This window comes from Suillus plorans, assembly GCF_016647745.1.
Source record: "Suillus plorans strain S12 chromosome Unknown HD556scaffold_32, whole genome shotgun sequence".
NCBI classification, from domain to species: Eukaryota; Fungi; Basidiomycota; class Agaricomycetes; order Boletales; family Suillaceae; genus Suillus; species Suillus plorans.
The window spans coordinates 221,402-240,403 of record NW_024537416.1 but is presented as its reverse complement, the minus strand read 5'-3'; the positions used below and the strand labels follow the sequence as shown (position 1 = coordinate 240,403).

The 19,002-nt window shown below is 47.7% G+C and overlaps 6 protein-coding genes across 6 annotated transcripts; 3 read left to right on the top strand and 3 right to left on the bottom strand.

The window, feature by feature from the left end:
- Window positions 1-291: 291 nt before the first annotated feature.
- On the top strand, window positions 292-1,605 carry HD556DRAFT_521858 (uncharacterized protein). The gene is made up of 4 exons (XM_041310856.1): window positions 292-453; window positions 506-710; window positions 769-898; window positions 949-1,605. The coding sequence occupies exons 2-4, from the start codon at window positions 597-599 to the stop codon at window positions 1,308-1,310; spliced, it is 606 nt and encodes a 201-aa protein (XP_041159619.1). The 5' UTR covers window positions 292-453; window positions 506-596; the 3' UTR covers window positions 1,311-1,605.
- A 295-nt stretch (window positions 1,606-1,900) lies between these two features.
- On the top strand, window positions 1,901-3,582 carry HD556DRAFT_1479829 (uncharacterized protein; the record flags this gene model as incomplete). The annotated part of the gene is made up of 7 exons (XM_041308603.1): window positions 1,901-2,076; window positions 2,128-2,229; window positions 2,281-2,326; window positions 2,379-2,468; window positions 2,522-2,656; window positions 2,723-2,917; window positions 2,970-3,582. The coding sequence occupies 7 exons, from the start codon at window positions 1,901-1,903 to the stop codon at window positions 3,168-3,170; spliced, it is 945 nt and encodes a 314-aa protein (XP_041159618.1). The 3' UTR covers window positions 3,171-3,582.
- Window positions 2,945-3,951, bottom strand: HD556DRAFT_521329 (uncharacterized protein). Its single transcript, XM_041310853.1, has 3 exons — window positions 3,763-3,951; window positions 3,653-3,703; window positions 2,945-3,597 (listed from the first exon to the last, which is right to left on the bottom strand). Exons 1-3 carry the CDS (start codon window positions 3,836-3,838, stop codon window positions 3,188-3,190), a joined length of 537 nt encoding a protein of 178 aa, XP_041159617.1. The 5' UTR covers window positions 3,839-3,951; the 3' UTR covers window positions 2,945-3,187.
- Window positions 3,952-6,568: 2,617 nt separating this feature from the next.
- HD556DRAFT_1443877 (uncharacterized protein) lies at window positions 6,569-11,662 on the bottom strand (the record flags this gene model as incomplete). The annotated part of the gene is made up of 14 exons (XM_041306693.1): window positions 6,569-6,771; window positions 6,824-6,983; window positions 7,036-8,008; window positions 8,064-8,318; window positions 8,377-8,546; window positions 8,595-8,966; window positions 9,015-9,218; window positions 9,272-9,361; window positions 9,412-9,452; window positions 9,499-11,066; window positions 11,111-11,294; window positions 11,350-11,423; window positions 11,481-11,577; window positions 11,641-11,662. 14 exons carry the CDS (start codon window positions 11,660-11,662, stop codon window positions 6,569-6,571), a joined length of 4,413 nt encoding a protein of 1,470 aa, XP_041159616.1.
- A 2,664-nt stretch (window positions 11,663-14,326) lies between these two features.
- On the bottom strand, window positions 14,327-16,552 carry HD556DRAFT_1375729 (uncharacterized protein). The gene is made up of 7 exons (XM_041303088.1): window positions 16,453-16,552; window positions 15,839-16,396; window positions 15,750-15,791; window positions 15,657-15,698; window positions 15,537-15,599; window positions 15,421-15,488; window positions 14,327-15,372 (listed from the first exon to the last, which is right to left on the bottom strand). The coding sequence occupies exons 2-7, from the start codon at window positions 16,376-16,378 to the stop codon at window positions 14,535-14,537; spliced, it is 1,593 nt and encodes a 530-aa protein (XP_041159615.1). The 5' UTR covers window positions 16,379-16,396; window positions 16,453-16,552; the 3' UTR covers window positions 14,327-14,534.
- Window positions 16,553-18,430, top strand: HD556DRAFT_1375724 (argininosuccinate synthetase). Its single transcript, XM_041303087.1, has 8 exons — window positions 16,553-16,827; window positions 16,887-16,966; window positions 17,025-17,084; window positions 17,138-17,203; window positions 17,252-17,334; window positions 17,392-17,501; window positions 17,554-18,209; window positions 18,257-18,430. Exons 1-8 carry the CDS (start codon window positions 16,776-16,778, stop codon window positions 18,383-18,385), a joined length of 1,236 nt encoding a protein of 411 aa, XP_041159614.1. The 5' UTR covers window positions 16,553-16,775; the 3' UTR covers window positions 18,386-18,430.
- The last annotated feature ends 572 nt before the right edge of the window (window positions 18,431-19,002 follow it).

Sequence of the window (19,002 nt, the reverse complement as noted above, 5' to 3'; positions counted from 1 at the left end):
GGCGGGGGATTAAATTTCCAGAGAATTAACTTGTATGACATGCTATGCTCTGCTATGCTTTGTGCCATCATTTTTTATTGTCCATCTTTCGCCTTTAAGCTCTCCCGACATTTACCCTCCTTTCAGGTTAACCATTTTTTCGGCATGTGTCTTCCGTATTCAACTTAACGTTGTCTCAGTCTCTCACCTCAGACGCCATCTAACGACGCTTTAAAACCCACGATTGGCCACAACGTCACCTTTTAATCCCGATTAGCTCATTCAGCTTCACCGTGGATACAAAGCGAAGGTACTATAAAACGTGCGCCACTTGAAAGCTGGCTCGGAAAGCTACAACTGGGCAGTGCCTGGAAGCAGCATCGCCTCACAGATCTCAGATCCTCAAAACTCAGATCCCGAACGACTCAACGGTCAATGTGGGCTTGACCTCTCTCACGCGAAACCCTTGTGAAGGTACCTGTCGACCTAAACCTTGAAACCTAAGCGCGCTTCAGCCATATTTAAGCTCAACCGACTCGCCATAAACTTCATAACCAGCCACTTTTTCATCTGACCTTCTAAAGATATCTTTTGATCTTCCAACTCGGTTGTCCAAAATGAACCCTGTTCCTCTCATTAACCACCCTTGCACGGTATGCTGCAGGCCCACTTCCATGTGGTGCAGCCGCTGCCAAGCCGCGTGGTATTGCGCTCCCGAGCACCTTCAAAGCGTAAGTCTTTAACGACAGTCGCGTGATAGATACGCGACTTATCAATCACAACATCCAGGATTGGCCGCGCCATCGAAAGGAATGTGTTCCGGCAACCCATGCCCAAAATTATAATATTATTGCCACTCCACCTCCTGCTGAGCAGCAGGTGATTATGGTTTCTGCCATCCTCTTCTCTCCCGAAGAAGGTGAATCCCGACGCGTTTTCATGTTGTTACAACACGCTCATCACTTGCAGAGCGTCCAAGGATCATCACGGTCAAGTGCCGTCCGTCCCAGGTCCCGTCGCAGGGCATGTGTCCTCAACCTCTCGTCAGCGGACATTTTTCGGACGGTCAAGCGGAAAGCATTGTCTTGACGCAAGGCTTAAATGGAGAGCCGCTCAGATTTCCCCTTCATCTGTGGTACTCCCCAACTGCGCTGTCGCGTTGCGCACCCATTAACCGTGCTATCTATCACATCACGTCCGGTGCCGCTGCGAAAGCTTGGTGCGGTACAGTTGTCGTCCTGAAGTTCAACGGATCTCGGCGCCAGGGCTACTCTGATGCAGGGTCGAATGATCTTCCAGCTCTCTCAGCCTATTTCCTGGCCTATAAGTAAACGCATAACGCGTTTGGTTCTTAATGTGCTTAAAAAGTAGAATATAAGCCACATCATCCGGGGAAGGCGCATGCTTCTGACCTTTCCATTGCAGCATTATAGCTCCTTGTCGTATATTATCGCACATATATATCGTTTGTTGCTTTGTTTCGATATCTGTAGCTTTCATAGTGTTTTTGTTTTGTTATCTTACTAGTGTCTGCTCTTAACTGTATTTCTCCATAAAATAGATGAGTAGTTATTGTTATTTGCAATTGGCTGTGCAAAATTGCGCGAGGTTACGTGGAGTGATGTCGACTGTAACGTGGACAGAAAATTAGATGAACCATCGTGCATGATGATCACTGTAGGCAAAGGCATTGGCAACCCGACCCGCACGCAAAAGCCGTTGCTGCTTGATATGAAGTATTGCCAGTTGTAATCGACGGTGCTGGTCGAGAAAGAAAGCAAAGGGCTATATCACGATCTAGTAATTGTAGACATTCCCACGCCCTGTGCGCTATGCAACGTATATGTGTAACTATGTAGGCGATCACTAATTTGCGTTCCTAGCGATCAACTTGAACCTTGCAAGTCTGTAAACCACTCAAATGTTATCCTTCATATCATTTTCATCACAGTCTACTGATTCCACTTATCATCGATCCGCGCGACATCATCCAGATGTTGAGGATCTTATGGATGTGGATGACGATGATTTTTCAGGTTCTGAGCCGAGGCTGACTTGCCCAGGGGAGACCATCACATCGTCGCAAGCATTCATGCGGTAAGCAGTTTGTAGCAAATGATATTTTAATGTGTTAATGAGCGCCTGCAGTGGTCATGGGACATATGTCGACAAAGAGGATGTCATTGCCTCCGTCGTGGGGACTGTAGAACGGGTGAACAAACTCGTGACCGTTCGTGCGATTCGTACCAGGTGAGTGGTTTTCCAAAATTGCTGGTACTCCTGGATTTATTTTCGATCAAGATACAATCCAGAGGTGGGAGATCTTGTCGTTGGGCGCATAACAGAGGTGTGTACCTCATCGTGAGGCTTGAGAGTTCCATTAAAGGTTTGACACATAGGTTCAACCTCGAAGATGGAAAGTAGATGCCAATTCACGTCAAGATGCCATCTTGATGCTTTCGTCAGTCAATCTACCCGGAGGGGTACAAGTGGGTTTTCCCCTTGCAACATTGTATAGTCTTTGTAACCCCATTCATGCTAGCGTCGGAAATTAGAGAGTGATGAACTCCAAATGCGAAATTTCTTTGAGGAAGGGGATCTTCTGGTTGCCGAGGTACAAGCATTTTTTTCGGATGGCGCCATGTCGTTACACACGCGATCTTTAAAGTACGGCAAGGTGAGCGCCGCATTGTCAATTTCATTCTTCTGAACAAGGGCTTCATTCTGAACCCCTTTGTAACAGCTGCGGAACGGCCAACTCGTGACAGTACCCCCAATATTGGTTCGGCGATTAAAGTCTCACTTCATATCTTTGCCGTGCGGCGTCGACCTTATTCTGGGGTTAAACGGCTACATATGGGTTAGCAAACAAGCGAAGGATAGTGACCAAGGCGAAGAGGGTTTTGATGCTGAAGCGGTGTATTCGAACCAAAACGATGTGGGTGAATGTCATTAGCACGGAGCATAGTAGACGCTCACCCAATTTTTAGGATATCGACAATGCTACTCGTGCAGCAATCTCACGCGTCAGTAACATTATTCGCGTCTTTGCGGACCATTTTGTTCCTTTAACGGATACACTTTTACTGGAAGCCTACGAGTGGGTGATCGAACAAGAAGGGGATGCCAAACGTTTGTTATTGGGTGATACAGGTGATGCGCTCGTCGCTGCCATGAGTCTTAGATGTTGAGCAATGTGTCTCCGTAGTTACATATCATCATCCTCGTCTTCTACATTGTCTTCGTCCACATCGTTCTCATCATGCTCTGCGCTGTCCTCTTCTTCCTCGTCCTCTTCGTCGATAGTTTGATCAGCAACTCCTGCCTGAGGTTGCGGTTGCTGTTGCTGCTGCTGTGGTTGGGTCGTAGCACCATTGGCCATCTTTCTTGCCTCGGTCGCTCTCTTCATCTCTTCTTTCTCATCATTGACGGGTAATAATCGGTCCAAAGCAAGGTCTCTCCAGCGTAAAGAGCCATTCACACCACCCCCGCCATAGCCCATGTCCTCGAATAACGCCCGAGAAGTTGGGTCATATGGTGGTCTCGGTCTTGCAGCTGGATGCTTGATATTTGTTGGATTCCCGTAGGGATATGAGGGGTGGACCTGAGAAGGCAATACTGTCAAATGGAGATCAGCCAGAGTGAGCCTATCAGAAAGAGTGTCATCGCGAACTGTCAGAATCGTCCGGATTCGGTGGAATCATATGTGTTGGTATGTCGAGTTCTATTCATTTTGCACATTTTCAATCAAGTGTTCAAGATTTTAGAAGTGGTTTGTCCTACCGTCATCTGATAACTCGCCAGAGATATATTCTGGACTGTCAATGGTGTCGAGCACTTTTAGATCATGTTCAGTCATGTGAATGTAACAAAATGTCAGGTCCTACATTCAGCTCAGTTTGTAGAATGGTTGAGCATTGGAATAACTGACGGTCATCTCTCCAGCTCGTGATGCTATGAGTCGAATGTAACATTCGCGCGTTAACCAAGAAGTGTGGCTGTGCGGCCAGAACTGGAAGTCGCGGAGTTTGAAAGTAATACCACCTTCCACTTTCGATCACGGTGACATTATGATTCTACTGACAGTACTTATGAGACATCGCACACTAGTACCAGTACAAGCTCCGTTAAGGGCTGGCTAAATGTGAGCAAGTTCTCGCTTTCTGCCATGAACTCTGTCCTAGATGCCAAGCCCTTTGATCACACAAGCAGGCTCGATCTACAGGACCATATACATGCTACTACCATGATGATGATCGTAATGGATCATAAATTAGTTCGTTGTCATTATTCCACAAAGTTTGCTCTATTAAGCTTTGGCTAACCTTTCTATAGATTCCGGCCGATCGACACCCCTCCTGAGCTTACCATTCGATAGCCAAGTTGATCTCTACTCATGCCAAGCCCGCGCCCATACCGTATGGGTGGACTTTCTGTTGATACCTTTGTATCTGATAGGTGCTGATAGGTCTTGCTAGGGTCCCTGAAAATGATTTACTGCGGGGTGAATTATTAGCGAATATTTCCTTCACGGGAGTGAAGTAATATGTCTTCATCAAGAACAGCGAATAGCATTCGCTTCAACAATCATGAAGCAAGCTTTAACTTCAGCCCCCCAACAAAGAAAGCTACTCGTGATTTAAGATAAGTACTACGTTACCAAAGTCGTTACCAAAGTCTTACTAGTACCGCCCTTCGCATGTCAAATGCACTTCCATGACGTTTCCGAGAACACCTGCAAGTTTCCGAAGTGTTTTCACATCCGATGCGATCTGAGGTAACGCATCCCGCCGAGCAGGTGAGGGAGTGCTTGAACAGGTATGAAATTCAACGCCCACGCACAGCACGATGATATGTCAGGATGGACTTGAATCGAAGGCCGTAAGAGAAGGCCAAAGGCCGTGCTATAACAGTCGGAACCAATACTGTTGTAACTTCTTAAAGACGGTCTCAGTATAAAGCCAGTGCAGTGTCATAAATATGGTCACTTATTCCCAGTCGGTGGGCTCTGCGCAGAGTCCAGACTCATCATAATATTACTTACTTTAGCATACTCTACCCTCGGGTCGTCATGACTGTTGATGAATAAAAAAAATATAACTTACCAATTCTTCGGTCTTCAGAATCCTCGCGAAGTAGACGCGTTTGTGGTGTCAGTTGCTCGGGATCCAGACGGGGTTTGCACTACTTCCTTAACCAACATTGCCGCTCGGTCCCAATCCTCGATTTTCCGGTGCGTGGGCACAATGTCAATAATATCGACGCCGCTCCGCGCATGTTCGCGGCTACGCGTTCCTTCTCGTTACTGGATAATCTCTCGATCCCACGTCACGGTGAGGAGATTGACTCACTAATCACACGTTCTTTGTGTGGTCCAGCCTGGATTCTGGAAGGTCCCGAGAAGTATTACCTAGCTTTAAAGTCTAACCTTGTCTGTTAATTTAATCCACACAACATGCAGGGCCGCTCGCGGGAGAACCCGCTACGGGTCGCAGTCTGTAAACACAGTCAAACTTGATTCATTGAGTATGAAGATACGCACATGACTTTTTCTGGAGTGATTTGATATGTTTTTCAATGTGCGACGAAGCCGTCTTATCTTTGATCCAGCTTCAAAACTGACTCCATTTGCCTTGAGTGATCGTTCCAAAGGGCGTCGTTTCATGGTTTTTAACATAGCTGTCAAGAACGGGAATAGGCCGTGCTTTCTTCGAGAACATTGACGTACAAAGTCATAACCTTCAAACGAGTGAGAACCAGAGTCCTGTACAACATGGTAAGAAATAAACTCCCGCAAATTTTCCACGGACGGGTCAATGTCTACCGGAAACCCACAAGTAACCGCTAACGCATTCAGAGCTGGTCTGCATAGCTATCAAAAAATTTGTTCACAGTATGATCATTTGTGCGCTAGTACAGATGAACACAACGGAGACAAGCGAGATAGACCCGCTTGGGCAGCTAAAATACCTTCACCGTCTGTAACAAGCACAGAAGAAGTTTTATCTTTGTAAAATCAGAATGGTGCCATGGAAAAAACAATGAATACACGTACCTTCAGGCTGGGAAATCCAACTGTGGCCAGCAGAAAGCTGGGCGACATCCAATTTCGAAAGCCATCGGAATCAATTCTGGCATTAAAAAAATGCGAGCCAATCACAAGAAAGATCGACATCGCACTTATAAAGCATCCGTCGGAAATGACAAGTACCGACCATCAACGATTGGCACGCGCACCGGGCCAAAAGGGGACTCCCAGCAACTTCATTATGGAACAAGTGGAAGACATGGTCGAGCGACGCGAGTACTATTTGGTGTCTGCGCGCTCCGTCAGCTTCGTCAGGACTGTGCGAACAAACTCACCAGAACAAAAGAATTTAGGGCCGGAGAGCATCTCTGATTATGAGGCTTTTACGGCGATGACACCTACTGCCGTAGCAGGATTTCGGACTCCTGTCACCCCTGTCTTCTCGCCGCCGTCGACGACGTACTCGTCCAGATCGACCAGTCAACGTAGAAAAAAAACATACATTATTATACATCAGCTATGATGTCTACGTACGCTCTTGGATAATAGACCTAAGCAGTCCTAAGCGGTCCCTTCACCTTCCGCCTCTCCTTTTTGTGCATTCGTTTCGCTTGTCGCAACAGGTTCGAGATTCTGCAATCGCATCTCCACCAAGAACTCTTTATCCCTGATTGCCTGTGACCAGGAGGACAACAACCTCAACGTAGCCATCGATGCCCGATAGAGGCCTACCGTGGCAAACATGCCTGGATAGGCATGCATAACTGTAGAAAGCGAGTAAGACACTTGCGGCGTAATCGAAATACAGCAACTTACACATAAATTTAGGACTTAACGGCAGATCGAAGAATTTCCGTAGGCCCCACACTGCGGCAGCAGGGAGGACTAGCATACCAAGTAACCCAACAACGAGCGGAATGATTACTTCTTTCGTTGCTTGTTTGGGGTCTGGATGGGTCCAGCCGTTGTTGATGATCTATAGTGACTAGTTAGTAGGCTCGCCCTGCCAGCAATCAATTTTGACCAACCGTAACCACTCCGCGCCCAACATCAAATTGAGGCCGCCGGTTGATGCGCATAAAGATCTTGCCATACACAAGACCGAGGGCCCACATGTCAACAATACGGATGTGAATGACCAGCGTTGGGTTAAGAGTCAGACGAACTGGCATGACGATGTACATATCGATGACGAGTGCGAAGAGAATGGGGATGATAATGCCCAAAAAGATCCCCATGTAAGCAATTTTGGATAGCCAAAGGAGGCTCCGCTTCACGAAGAAGACCGCAAACTCAGCTCTTGGCCCATCACCACCTCTTCGCTGTCTGCGTTTGTCCATGCGTTCCACAGTTTTGGCCACAAGATAGCAAGCCCAAAGAAGGTAGAGCCCTGCGAGGAAGGAGTAGCCATCATGTAGCTCTTTCGATGTGAACAGACAGAAGAAGTGACGGCCCAGTTGCATGGGTACTGCAATAAAGATAGCAGCCAACACGGCAACGATGACCCACACAGAGGTAATGAAGCCGAAGATTCTAAATCGAAAGCCAGGTGGGAAGTATACGATGAGATAATCGTTCTTGATGTCACGTTTGGCCTTTGCAGCTTCTGCATCTTGCGCCGCTACGAGCTCTACTGCTGCAGGATTGGCGGGGGTGCCGTCCTCCAGCACTTCCGCAGTGGCACGCATATCCTTCGGAAGGGCGATGTTGTCACTTGCGGGCACACGACGAAAGGTCCCATCGGACGTTTTGCTAGCAGACTCTATGTCGCTCAATGACCTGCGGAGGAAAGGAATCCAACCGTCAAACAGTGCCGTGAATTCTTCGTCCGAGTGGCGTTCGCCAAACATGTAAGATGTCAGACGCAACCTTGCTGCTACCAGCTTCCAGATACGGACGGCCCAACGATGGAAAAATCTTCTGGGCCTGAGGTAGCGCATCGTGTATGGCAAAGCAAACTGTAGGAAAATAAGATCTACGGGGACAGTGGATATCGGTTCGCTGGATGACAATGTCAGAAAAAAAGTTGGAGATCACTTGCTAGGTAATATCTCACCGCGTCTTCCACCGAAGAGGGAAAATAGACCTGTTACCAACGAAAAGTAGCACAGCAAGAGTTGCCACTCCACACGCGACCACCATGGCGTACATGAAAGCGCTGATGAGGAGTTTTCGGAACTGAGTGAATGTGGGCCTATCTAGGATGTCACGGATTGGGTGGAAGTTTTGATCTTGAGGATCCTTAATGAACCACATGGCTCCGGGGCGCATGATGTTCCGACATCCGGCCAATAGAATGGCAAACTGGTACCTAAAGAACAAGTTAGTCTACCGAATCCACTGAGACTATCTTGTTGACTCACATGAACATGGTCCCGGCAACCCAGTGATAGAACATCGCCGTCAATGGAGCTTGAGTGAAAAAGGCGGCACGTGACTCGAGCGAGGCTTCAGGAAAGACCCAAACTGTACAAATGTCGAGCATGATGCCACATCCCAAGGGAAATATCACGAGCTCGATAACAATGAACATGGCCACCTATGAAAGATAAGCATGAATCAAAAATTGCAGTGTGGGAGATATTACTTTGACCACTAGGAGCTGCTGTCGGACTGCACTCCGGATAGCTCGTCCCGCACTTCTTGCGTTCCCAACAGTGAACACGTTTAGGTAAATAGCAAGAAGGATACCAACTACGCCGTAGCCAAGTATAATAGCGAATACCTTTTCCCGGGTCCCTTGTCCCATGGTCAAGTTGACCCACGAAGTCTGCAGTTGCTCGGAGGTAGTCCGAACCTCGCGGCCCAGAGTTGCAAAATATGGTTCCAAGTACCGTACGATTACCGAGTCACTTTCCAAGAAGCTTTCAAGACGTTGTGACAACGAAATGGCAGGGGAAGGCGAGGGTGTCTGCAAGGATGCGACAACATTCTCCCATACAGTTGTGATCTTCGATATCTGTAAACATAAATGAGAGAATTCTTTCAGTGAACCCAACTCAATTACCGTCCACTCGAGAATGGCGTCAGAGGTGACTTTCTGTCTGGTGAGGAGGAGCAGAATATTCAAGACTAGGCGAATGGACCAATACAAGCCAGGGAAGACGAAGAGTCCAAGAATGACTGTTACGAAATCCACAATGGGATCTGTGATAACTCTCATAGCTCGAATCGGGAGATCCAGAATATACAGTGCCCGTGGGGGATCGAGCTGAATAAAATGGGTCAGTACTTGTTGGCCACTAACCACCAGTAACATCCTACCGATAATAGAGCGGTTGTCTTTCCAAAGGTAAATGGAAGCCATACACCGAAGCCAATCGCGGTATCAAGAACGAAAACCATGAGGACCGCCTGTATTCCGTCCGTTAAGTAACCAGACATCAATCAAATTCGAGACAAACGTTTTGAAAGACTCCGAGGATAGGTCCCCTCAGTCCAATTGCTGCAGAATATCAGCATACTTCGTGCGATAAGGAAGATGGTCAGACCTTCCATAGCTCCGTCCAAATCATCCTCGACTCCCGGTTCTAGATCATCCATGTCACCAGGCTGGTTTAGTACAACCTGAATTTGGGGAGGGGCAGCGACGTTCTCATCGCGAGGGTTGATCAAATCATCGCCGTCACCGTCATCGTCCTCATCGTCTTCATCATCCAACACCCGATCAACCTCGGCTGCAGGTGCCTGTGCAGGATTATCATCCTCCTCCCCCTCATCGTCGTCTTCCTCATCATTCTCTTCGAGAAGCGTGTCTGGTATGGTGGCAATAGAAGTTTGATCCTGCGCATCAGACGGAGGAGGTAAGTCGGGGCTAGCTGACTCCGGATCACGAAAGAAGCTTTCCAATTCTTCTTCGAGTTCCTCTTTTGAGCGTTCGCCGCCATCAAAGTACCCTGATGGCCCAGGTGATGACGGTCCAGCCTCCAGCTCTTCTGGCGCGAGATACATTGCGAGACTTGGTGAAGATGGTGGTAGCGCTGGACTTGGCTGAAGCTTGTTAGGCGTCGCACCCTCCGCGAAAACAGTAGAGTTTGCCATGGGAGGTCGTCGTAGAGGAGTGCCAATATTGACATGAAGTGCAGGTGTCATTGAAGGGGAGACAGACGAAGAAGTTGGTTGCGAGTCAATGTGGAAGTCTGCATCCCAGGAATATCTATCATTGAAAGTTGATGGGCCGACGACGGGATCACTACTCGAAGGTTCTGGGAAATTCGAGCTGATGGAGCTAGAAGCTCTGAAGGTAAAGGGGAACGTCAACGCCTCCCCTCCATTGAGCGAAGTAGAGGGTTGAACGTCTTGACTATCAGCCGTCTCATGAGTCATACTCTCGTCTTCCTCGGTGTGAATCCTCCTGCGGATACGGCGTTGGGAATGAGGTTCGGATGACCCTTCTCCGGTATCATCAGCGTCTTCGGCCCTTTCCTTTCCTTTCCGAGAGTAATGATCTGGTTCATACGGTGGTGGCTGCTCTCGGGGGACTTGGGGAAGTTGAGGGGGTGACTCAAGAGGAAAAGGAAGTCTGTCGAGAGGACGATTTCGAAGAACCTGATGTCGGTCTATCTCCAATGGGTCACGCTGGTGTAGACCTTGCCTTTGGACGACACCGGGGCCTCGGCGAGCACGCATAATTCTCCCTTGACGCCGTGCATCGAGAGCTGCGTCTCGAAGGGCATTACGACCAAAATCATTCTCATCTGGAATATGTACGTTGGCAGGCTCTTCTACTGGAACTGCAGGGAGATCACCAGGTTGAGGGGGAGGATGTATTGCGCCGCCGTCTTCATCCTCGAAAACCCCCGGCCGAGCATTCTGCGAGATCCATTCCCTGAGAAGAAATATTGCAACAAATATTAAAACAATGAGGGAGGCAATGATTTGTCCGGCAAAAATGTCAGCAGATAGCATCGACCAGAATGGGCGATTAGAAACCCGTTGATATAGTGTGGCATTGGAAGGGAGCCCGAGACCAGTAAAGGAGCCATTCAAAGAAGCGGTGGGACCGTTCATCCCAAAGAAATCAGCATATGGTCGACCACGACCACTTATCCACCATGCACTACACAGTGTGAGTTAAGGCCGCACAGAAGTTGTGTAACTTACGTTGACTCGCCCATGGTGAAATAAACTCTCCATGTCCAAATGGTGATCCACGGTAGCACGGCAAGCCAGACGGTTCCAACCATAATAGCCCGCAGACCAAAAAGGATGGCAAACAAAGCCTGCTGAGCTAGACGCCGAAACAGGAGAAGTGGAGGAAGCGTGGAGGGCATATCAGCTGCATAGACTAAGGGAAACAATAGTATAAGTCAGTTCAACACATCGAGCAAAGCTGTATTCACCTTTCGTAAAGGAGTATGGATGTTTGCAGACATCGCAGGTCTTCTTCTTGCTGTGTGATAACCATGTAGTCAAACTAGATAGAAGTTGTAAGTGAGGCTGTACGATAATCATTCCTGTGGAGTCCACTGACCAGTCTTGATGGATATACCGTATGGTGCCAGAGCATTTACAGGGATAAAAGAGCGGCTGATCCAAATCGCTAGGCGCGCTGCAGATTCGACATGTGTCTAAGAGGTAAAAGGTTAGCTCTAGCTCAAAAGTGATCCAACTACACTATAAATGTGGTATACCTTGCTCCTCTGCCTCCTGCATGCGTATGACTCGTGTTGACAGACCCGAATTCTAAGTCTGAGTGGCTCCACGAGCGTCAGAAACAGGTTGTGTCAATTCCTTCAAAAATGCTGATTTGTGAACTCTTTTGACGACTCTTTGGTGCTATGTGGATGTCAAGCACTCGAGAGATGATGCTGACTGATAGTAAGAACGGAGAGTATAAACAAATGCACTAAAGAGTACTGGCGGCCGGTCACTTTACTGGTCAAACTAAGCTTCGGCGTGGCCGAAAAACACCATGTTGGGAATGACGTATTAATAATGTGGCTGAGAACGTAGCTGATCCGAACAGCAATGGACCAATAGAGTCACCAATGGATTCAGCTGCGTAGCTCCTTACTTTCTTCGTGAATGAAGAACCCAAACGTCGAAAGTACATTTATTCTTTTCGATGCCAAAGAGATGAATTGATCTGTGTCAAGTGGCATCTGTGCCCAACATTAGTCCCGGAGGGCCGGACTCTTGGACACCATAGAATAAACTGAGCCGTGGTCCAAGCCTAGTTCATCGATCATCAGGCAAACCATTGACAGTTACCTCAAAGAAGATAAATACGCAACCTGTGGCCTGTGTATATGCGCATCGGGAGAACAGACTAGCTAAGCTTGCACAAGGCACATTGAATTACAATGGAGAAGGGCGACTTCGGGCAATGTGCATACAAAAATGTCCTCTCGGTGGCGATCATCTTATCGCTTACTTAAATGCAGTGAATCCTAGTGAATCTCCATAGCGATCATACTGCAAATGTAATCATAGCCAAGGCTTGCCTTCACCGTTGACTCGACCGTGCGTGGTCAGCAACTTTCCTATACGAAGTTTCGCAGCCTTCAAGCAAGCTTTGAGATAAATGACATTCATGTTGTTGAAATCATCGTGTAAAGCAGTGGGCCTGGTGAATACCAGACAGTCACAAGGAGGAGAGGTCAACTATAATCATCCCCCCCCCCCCCCGGCGGCCGGGACGCAATCCAAGAAGGGGCATGTTGTTAGTCACCAAGGGTTCCGAGAATAAAGATTTATGTAGACTCACTACCAGTCTATGTTTGTAAGGAATCAGCTGCCTTTTGGATGGGGAGAGGAGTGAAAGCCCGAACTTGAGACAATATTGGATGGTTCGAGCCTAGGATTTCTGCGGAAAATTGATGTTGAGCGATCAATTACATACGTATTGCCAATTAGTAGTTGCCAGCAATTATAGATCGATGGTCTGTTGTGCATTCTGGGTTAGGATGGTCACGTTTGTGTATCCTCGGAGTTTAACATGGGGGTTTCGAGGTCTATCTTCATTTCCAGGTACTACGAACCTAGCGAACAGCGTAGGCATTTAACAAGGCTCAACAAAATCAGATCGTTCGGATCGCCGGGGTAAGGGTATACTTATGTCCGTCGACATTAAAATAATTAGAACATAAAACGACGAACCAATTAGTAAGTGGGGCCGGTAAGTTCGGTGATGTTGATGATCCCTGCACCGACATGACGGACGGCGCGCAAACTGTTCTGTGGTTCAACTGCCGACGAGCCTCTGCTACCGATGGTGATCATCGCTTGGGCCGCTTGGTTGAACCGGCACCTGATACCAACGTAATGGGTAAACCGTTTTTGGCTGAATGCAGCCTCACAACGAGCACAGGCCCAGTTGTTATCTGTGAAAAATATCAAGGTACAGAGAACAGTGACATGAAGAAGAACATCGTGGCACACATGGGTAGTAAGCAGCTATTGGCCGCCATCCCGCGAACATCGTGAATTCAAATGGCCGACGTGTCAAGCAATTTGCAATCACAGGTTGTACACGAAGGAGTCGGTGATGAATTGTGCCGGGTGATTATGGGTGATTAGTGGTAGTTGACAGTCAATCATCTACCCATGGGGTCGTGCTTCTGGCAGCAGCTCGGGTGCTCTGCTGGAGATATTGCATTTGCAGGATCGCGTACATGGCATATAAGTCATTGTCAAAGCCTCAAAGAGCCGGGTAATAAGTACTTGCGTGCAACGGGAGAGCGTCGTCAACCTGATCAGAACCAAAAATCAGATATCAATGCGTCAGTCACCCGGGGCCCGCTTACTCGATCAGCAAGGTTAACTTCCAGGTACTCTCCGAGTCTACTAACAGCCTCGGAACTCGGCGAGTACTGAAAAAGAATGACCATAGCAATGCCATGGAACAAGAAGTCCTGGCATTTCTGGCATTTTCTGTTGCAGATCTGGGGGAAAAAATTCGCTTGAAAACCACGCGAATGGCGTGCACCGGGTCGTCATGATAGCCAGACGGTCACGGTGGACGACAATAGTAATTTTGACACTCTCAGCGATATTGACATTGTCACGGTGATAAGTGAAAGGACTATTGAACGATTCAAGAGGTTCTTCATCAAGTTACATAAGATACTAGGGTCAGGACTCGCCGGTGGCAACTAGGCGAGTGTTTTGAAATGGGAGCTATGCGCTCTGCTTCAATGTTAGTGTCGAAGAACATTTGCCAGTGTCCCTGCACCGTCACGGTGGTTATTAATGGTTCTTTCGACTTTCAGAGTTGCAGATCTGGGACTTACCATCGGATACAACACTGTGATAATACTATGATTAATTATGCATCGAGGATAACTTACACCCTTCGATGTCTGGAATGGATACCTGAGCGACTTAAGGTCCGATAAATCTATAATCTACAATATTAATATTGTACGGAATTTCACAAATATAGTCTAAGTACACGATTGACTAAGAATTGACAGTCGAAAACATCTGCAAGCTGATCAGGACATCCACAGGGATAAGGATCTATGTACAAGGGCAATACAGGGGAGTCAAATATATGATAGCTTGCTGAAGGGGTAGTGTAGTATTAGAAGTCAACGTCAGACTCTGCCACGTAATGTTCAGAGTCGCTGTCACTATAATCACACACATCATCCTCTGGGATGAGCCGATGTGCCTCGTACTTCCCATTATTTTCAAGATGTATCATCTTCCAGCGCTCCGGGCGCTCATCCATGTCCTGCGTGACCCATTCAATGTACCTTGAACCATCTTCATCATCGGCGCTGAGGGAAATATTCCACCCGAGGAAGATGCGATTGCTGAGCTCGTCGTGCGCGATAAGTCCTTCATCATGTACATAGTACATGTCATATTCATGAAGCATAGCAAGCGTAGCACCGCGTCGAAGGACGTTGAGGTCATTGTGGCTCAAATGGTCGAAGAGATAGTCCTCTTCGTCGATCATGGTTGCTGGTGGTTCCCACTGAGGTAAAACGTAGTCGCCACCATATGTGTCTTCATCACTGCCCGTACCGTAACTGAAGACATCTTCATCAAGCCAATCATCGTCTACTTCATCATCATCGTCGTTGTCGTCATCGCTCCCATAGTCCTCTATTTCGTCGTCAGGCGGGAATAAACCTTCCCATGGATCCGTGTCAGCGGCAGGAGATCCAGTAGTGGATAATGAAGTATTGGGAGATGTTCCTCGAGCCTTCAACAATGCGGATGCAATGGATTTGACGATGAAAACGGGAATGGGTCGATTACGAATATTACCACGACAGCATGGACAGGTCTTCTTTCGAAAAAGCAAGAAATCAGGGTCGTCGTCGTCGTACATTTCATCGTCGCCGGGGGGTGCTTTCTTGAACCACTCCTGTAGACATGAAACACAAAGAACGTGGCCACATGGTGACAACCTAGAGGAATCATGAGTGATTTATTAATGCGAGGGAATGCAGACTCACGCATATGGTTTGAGTAACAGCTCCATGCAAATTTGGCATTGAACACTCGTTTCGACATTATTGATGGCCTGAGTAAAAGTTCAAGGACAACGTGCACACCGATTCCAAAGACTCACATCTTCGGACTTCTTCACCCTGTTTTGTGCCTTGCTCACTTGACTTTCCGTCTCCTTCAATTTCTGCATGAACATTCTCGTGAATAGGTTTATGGATTAATAGGTGGTGGACACACTGACCTTCTCATTTACACTTGCTTTCTCGCGAAGCTCTTCAATTATCTATGAATCACACTGTAAACGAACCTGCCAAAGGAAAGCGCATATACGAACCTTATTCTGCTTCTTAATTGTCTTCTTATTGTCGAGAGCCACCTATGTCCTTGGTCAGACGCTGAGAGTCGGGACATGATTTCACTCACTTTCTTCCACGTTTCAATTTCTCGCTTGAGCTTAGCAAATTCAGCGGCTGCGAGCGGACCCTGGTATTCGAGGTGAAGGCCCACGAGCGCCTGCACACCCTCAGAATCGGATCCCGAGACCTTCGAAATCTGTCTGTAGGCCGAGTCTCTCGACTTGGACCTATCTTTCTTAGGCTTGTTCTCTATGGCAAGAGCCGACGCAGTAGCAGGGTGCTCCACTGCCTGGCGACCTTGCTGACGTGATTTAGACTTGTACTTGCGACCTCTCTCAAAATTGGTATCGTCCAGTGGTGCAAGAAAGGGCCTGCTATCGAAAGGTAGGGGAACTGTCGATTTCTTTTTCTTTGCTCCTTCGGGTTGAACTGGCTCAGATCTCTGCGCGGTAACTTGGAGGCGAGAATTCCACGCGTCCGGAGAGCGTGATTTCTTGCGTCGCTGACCATTTCTTGAGTTTGGTGGTACATCTCCTGACGTAAGATTTGACCGACGATTGTTACGCCGCGATGGACCTGGTGCACGTTCAAATGCCAGTGTATTCATATTGGGGTGGGATTCTGGCTGGAATAATAGTTAATGGTGATTATCCCGACACCAGATGAGACTCATGTCCATACTATGTTTGGTAATCAGATGAGCTATTGTTGGAAGGGCCAGCTATATATGCTGGCCTACGTTGTGGAAGAAGCTGTGGCCGAAGTGGTACAAAGGTAATGGGCCCCAGTCCAGGGTCACCTTGTGACAGCCGAATGTCACAGCTATTGGAACGCCGCGGCTATTGATATTGAGGCAAGGGGTGGTGATACATTGTAAAAAAGGCGCGATTCATGATAACTCAGATTTAAAATCCTACATTTAACAGATCGATCTGCTAATCGCCTCCTGGGCTAACCATCTTCACTGTCCTTTAAGCTTTAAAGCTTTATCAACGCTTGCAATCATGTCACCACCTGCACAAGGCCGTGTTTTGCTCGCATACTCTGGCGGTCTTGGTAAATCGACTCTCCGCGTGTCTTGGCAAGGAGATTATAATAACCGTGAAGATCTGCAGACACCTCATGCATCCTGGCATGGCTGATCGAGCAGGGTTATGAAGTTTACGCTTTCATGGCTGACGTCGGTCAGGAAGAGGTACTAACATATACCAGTACTGCAAGGCTTGTGTTATTATTAACCAACTGCTTTTCAGGACTTCGAAGCGGCTAGAAAGAAGGCACTCAGTGTTGGTGCAAAAAAATTCTTCTTGGAGGTTTGGCATTCTTCTAGTAGTGTGGTAGTTGCTCATTGTTCCTCAAATTGCAGGACCTCAAACGCGAATTTGTAACACAATTGATCTACCCTGCTGTGCAGGCAAACTGCATCTACGAGGTAATCACCGTCTTCGTGCATTTATTATGCGCTAATGGTTAAAAACAGAACGTATACCTACTTGGAACTTCTCTTGCTCGTCCTGTCATTGCCCGCGGCATGATGTCCATTGCAGCTAATGAAGGTTGCGAGTAAGCCTCTCCTTCATCTTTTACACTTCAGGTCAATGTTTAATGACCTTCTGTAAGCTATGTCTCACATGGCTGTACAGGCAAAGGGAATGATCAAGTTCGCTTTGAACTTGCCTTCTATGGTCTGAAGCCCGATATCAAGGTCATTGCCCCTTGGAGGCTTCCTGGTGATCCTGTTTCCCCAGCACAGCAACTTTTTGTTAAACATCTCATGTCCAGAGTTCTATAACCGCTTCCCTGGCCGTCAAGCACTCCTTGCATACGCGGCGGAGAAGCAAATTCCAGTGCAACAGACTGCCGCAAAACCGTGGTCAACCGATGAGAACCTCTTCCATATCTCTTATGAGGCAGGGATCCTGGAGGACCCGAACACCACACCACCAAATGACATGTGGAAGCTCACCGCAGCTCTCGAGGATGCACCAGCGGAGCCTGAGAATCTCTCAATCGAGTTCAAGGCTGGTCTCCCTGTAAAGGTTGTTATTGCAGACCAAGCCCCTCTGACCGACGCCGTCGACATTTTCCTTGCACTCAATGCTGTCGCGAGGAAGCATGGTGTCGGTCGTATCGATATCGTCGAAAACCGTTTCATCGGCGTCAAGTCCCGCGGGTGTTATGAGTCACCTGGAGCCACTATTTTACGTGTCGCACATATGGACATTGAAGGTCTCACACTCGACCGTAATGTTCGTGCTCTCCGTGACCAGTTCGTCACCATCGAACTGGGCCGCATTCTCTACAATGGTCACTTCTTCACCCCTGAGCGCGAGTTTGTTACTAGTGCCATTCCCGCAAGCCAGCGCACTGTCAACGGAACAGTGCGCTTGAAGCTCTACAAGGGCAATGTCGTTGTTGTCGGCCGTTACTCTGATGAGGTAATGAATTTGAGTCATGAGTTTCATTTTGCTTATCCTCTTCCCAGGGTCTGTATGATGAGCATCAATCCTCCATGGACGAGCTCGGTGGTTTTGAGCCGACAGATACCACGGGTTTCATTCAAATTGAAAGCATCCGTATTAAAAAGTATATTTCCAGCTTACTTATCTTTTAACCTACTCACTTTTTCTTCCAAGGTGGGGTCAGGCTAATGCTCGCAAGGGCCAAGCTGGTGTTGAGCCGGAGGATGTTTATGGCTCCCGCATCTAATGAAATGTTCTGTGGCAGATCTCAAGGACGGAAAAGAAATATCGTGCTGATTGTTAACAGTGTACTTTTATTGTAATACAACTTACAATGTGCCGAAAGATACCTTGCATACTTGTACTCAAACCTTCAATGCATCGCGAACAAATCAATATTGCAAGTGCAATCCCGCGGTGAGACGGTGAAAACATCGTCAGCTCCACAAGGACATTCGTTGTATCTTTTCACCACTTTCAGACAAGTATGTACTCTCAGACTCAGATTCACCTTGCTAACTCCTGCCAGTCCAATTAGTGTTTCTTATCCTCTCAACCTCGTCCTCACTGAAATTCTGCACCATATAAGTAGCGGTGCAACATGGTGACCGCTGCCTCGGCAAACTTACACAACCCCGCATTTGAATATCAACCTACCATGGAATGAATAGTCCCAATCTTTGGATCACTGAGAGCAAGTATATTCGACACTAACCACAATTACCATGTGTCAGATACTGCATGGTCGATCCCACGGATCAAGTTCTTG

What these genes read in the sequence shown, in the direction of transcription:
- HD556DRAFT_521858 (XM_041310856.1), top strand. Translation starts at nt 597, where the DNA reads ATGAACCCTGTTCCTCTCATTAACCACCCTTGCACGGTATGCTGCAGG. An exon ending in CTCCCGAGCACCTTCAAAGC is followed by an intron (nt 711 to 768) that starts GTAAGTCTTTAA and finishes CACAACATCCAG; the next exon opens with GATTGGCCGCGCCATCGAAA. An exon ending in CCTCTTCTCTCCCGAAGAAG is followed by an intron (nt 899 to 948) that starts GTGAATCCCGAC and finishes CATCACTTGCAG; the next exon opens with AGCGTCCAAGGATCATCACG.
- HD556DRAFT_521329 (XM_041310853.1), bottom strand. Translation starts at nt 3,838, where the DNA reads ATGACTGAACATGATCTAAAAGTGCTCGACACCATTGACAGTCCAGAA. An exon ending in TGGCGAGTTATCAGATGACG is followed by an intron (nt 3,704 to 3,762) that starts GTAGGACAAACC and finishes CAAAATGAATAG; the next exon opens with AACTCGACATACCAACACAT. An exon ending in GAATCCGGACGATTCTGACA is followed by an intron (nt 3,598 to 3,652) that starts GTTCGCGATGAC and finishes TCCATTTGACAG; the next exon opens with TATTGCCTTCTCAGGTCCAC.
- HD556DRAFT_1375729 (XM_041303088.1), bottom strand. Translation starts at nt 16,378, where the DNA reads ATGAATACACTGGCATTTGAACGTGCACCAGGTCCATCGCGGCGTAAC. An exon ending in AAGCAAGTGTAAATGAGAAG is followed by an intron (nt 15,600 to 15,656) that starts GTCAGTGTGTCC and finishes ATGTTCATGCAG; the next exon opens with AAATTGAAGGAGACGGAAAG. An exon ending in CTGTTACTCAAACCATATGC is followed by an intron (nt 15,373 to 15,420) that starts GTGAGTCTGCAT and finishes TGATTCCTCTAG; the next exon opens with GTTGTCACCATGTGGCCACG.
- HD556DRAFT_1375724 (XM_041303087.1), top strand. Translation starts at nt 16,776, where the DNA reads ATGTCACCACCTGCACAAGGCCGTGTTTTGCTCGCATACTCTGGCGGT. An exon ending in CAAAAAAATTCTTCTTGGAG is followed by an intron (nt 17,085 to 17,137) that starts GTTTGGCATTCT and finishes CTCAAATTGCAG; the next exon opens with GACCTCAAACGCGAATTTGT. An exon ending in TGCCCCTTGGAGGCTTCCTG is followed by an intron (nt 17,502 to 17,553) that starts GTGATCCTGTTT and finishes TCTCATGTCCAG; the next exon opens with AGTTCTATAACCGCTTCCCT.